General features: G+C 45.6%; 1 protein-coding gene across 2 annotated transcripts in view; it reads left to right on the forward strand.

Moving 5' to 3' along the window:
• The window catches only part of Tnfrsf11a (TNF receptor superfamily member 11a), a 57,348-nt gene that overhangs the window by 44,785 nt on the left and 10,095 nt on the right, over nt 1-2,468 (forward strand). For both annotated transcript variants that reach the window (XM_021174134.2, XM_029484257.1), the window contains exon 9: nt 702-1,434. In XM_021174134.2, the coding sequence (XP_021029793.1) occupies nt 702-1,434 (733 nt within the window). The remainder of the gene's footprint in view (nt 1-701; nt 1,435-2,468) is intronic.

Genomic DNA, 2,468 nt, shown 5'->3' on the forward strand with positions numbered 1-2,468 from the left:
AAAAAAAAAAAAAAAAAAAAAAAAAAAAAAAAAAAAGAAGTTCAGAGTCACCCTTTACTCCCTAATAAGGCCAGCCTCAGGCACATAAGACCCTGTCTCAAAACTCCAAAGCAAAACAGCAAAAACCTAATAGTAACAATTATTTTCCACTTCGCATTTGATATTAAAATGCCAATTATTCTACTTTGTCCTTTGCATCTGTTTTCTTACGGATAAAATGTATCAACTGCAGACATTAGACTGATCTCTGTAATTCTCATCTTTCAATTTTCCTGCTTGGCTCTTCCTTCCCAGCATCACATCTGACTCCTCTCATTCTCAGAAAGCTTGCCCGTTTGCTGGATTATATAATGTGCAGAGCTAAGTCACAGAGCAACTGCCTGACGCTCAGTATTTGGTTACATGTTGCCACTGCTTCCTTATAGCCTGAAGTCGTGGGCAGGCATTGCTTGGGGTGGCCCTTCATTTGCATAGGTGTACAGAGCTATACCTTGCAGTAAAGATCCAGTCGTTTCTGGCTGTTCCCCTTTCTAGACTTCTCTCATAGACTGTCATTTTATACGGCATAAACACAGCCATAGAGGATGGGGCGCCTGCTCTTGCCAGGGTGGAAACAGTTCATATTTTCAGCAGTTGTTAAGTGAACATGTTGCACTAATTCTGGATATTAAGGCCTTTGCCTTTTGAATTCACATCCCCAGGAGTCCCCAGGGGACCGTTGTGTTGGTTCCCACTCGGCAACCTCCAGTCAGCAAGAAGTGTGTGAAGGTATCTTACTAATGACTCGGGAGGAGAAGATGGTTCCAGAAGACGGTGCTGGAGTCTGTGGGCCTGTGTGTGCCGCAGGTGGGCCCTGGGCAGAAGTCAGTGATTCTAGGACGTTCACACTGGTCAGCGAGGTTGAGACGCAAGGAGACCTCTCAAGGAAGATTCCCACAGAGGATGAGTACACAGACCGGTCCTCACAGCCTTCGAATGGTTCACTGTTCCTAATCCAGCAGGGAAGCAAATCTATACCCCCATTCCAGGAGCCCCTGGAAGTGGGAGAGAATGACAGTTTAAGCCAGTGTTTCACCGGGACTGAAAGCACGGTGGATTCTGAGGGCTGTGACTTCACTGAGCCTCCGAGCAGAACTGACTCTATGCCTGTGTCCCCTGAAAAGCACCTGACAAAAGAAATAGAAGGTGACAGTTGCCTCCCCTGGGTGATCAGCTCCAACTCAGCAGATGGCTACACAGGCAGTGGGAACACTCCTGGGGAGGACCATGAACCCTTTCCAGGGTCCCTGAAATGTGGACCATTGCCTCAGTGTGCCTACAGCATGGGCTTTCCCAGTGAAACAGCAGAGGCGGGAGTACGGCCCCAGGACAGGGCTGATGAGAGGGGAGCCTCAGGGTCCGGGAGCTCCCCCAGTGACCAGCCACCTGCCTCTGGTGAGTAACTTTCTTGGGTTCCCGCTTTTGAGCAGAACGGGCTGTCTGAAAGGGTTCAGAAGTTGTTTCACATGAGAGACACAGCCCAACTCCTTTCTCTGCTTAGAGTCTTTATACATAGGGTCTCTTGTAGGCTAGGATGACTTTGAACCACTCCTCCTTTTGACTCCATCTTTCCAGTACTGATGGCTTACAGGTGTAGACGTCACACCTTGTTTACTGGGGCTTCTTCGTGCATGTCAATCAAGCATTCTACCAACTGAGCAAGTTTCCAGCTTTTTGCTTAGAGCTTTACAGGGGTCTTTGGTCCTCTGTGCATTGCACTGTGGATGGTGCTGACTAATATAATGATGCCATCCTCTAGGAAGGCTGCCCTCAGGCATGTGGATCCCTCTGCCTTCAGGCTTCTTGTGGTTCAGATTTGCTGGTGGTTCTCCAACCACAGAACCAAACCCCGAAATACAAAGTCAACAGTTATTTTAGGAGTGGCCGAATCATATGTTCCCTCATATTTAGGGGGGTGGTGTGGGATGGGGTAAAAGAACCTTGGGCTTCTAAATCTCAGGACACACAACACTGTTTAATTGTTCTTTCATTATTTGTTGGAGTAGCAAGTTAATAGTGCAGTGAACGAATCTGCTGTTACTTTCTAAGAAAAGCCCCCTTTTAACCACCACATTTAGTATATTTATAAAATTTACAATTCTGCATCATTATAGAGATTTATTGCTGCAATATTGCTTGCACACAAACGGCCCACCAATGATAATATTATGACTTGTTTTTTTTTTTTTTTTTTCCTGCCTGAGGGTAGAACACCATTTGTTTTTTTTTTTTGTTTTTTTTTTTTTTTTTATTTTTTTTTGACATTTTTTATTACATCTTTTCCTCAATTACATTTCCAATGCTATCCCAAAAGTCCCCTATACCCTCCCCCCGACTTCCCTACCCACCCATTCCCATTTTTTTTGGCCCTGGCATTCCCCTATATTGGGGCATATAAAGTTTGCAAGTCCAATGGGCCTCTCTTTCCA

This window comes from Mus caroli, chromosome 1 (genome assembly GCF_900094665.2).
Source record: "Mus caroli chromosome 1, CAROLI_EIJ_v1.1, whole genome shotgun sequence".
Taxonomy (NCBI): Eukaryota; Metazoa; Chordata; class Mammalia; order Rodentia; family Muridae; genus Mus; species Mus caroli.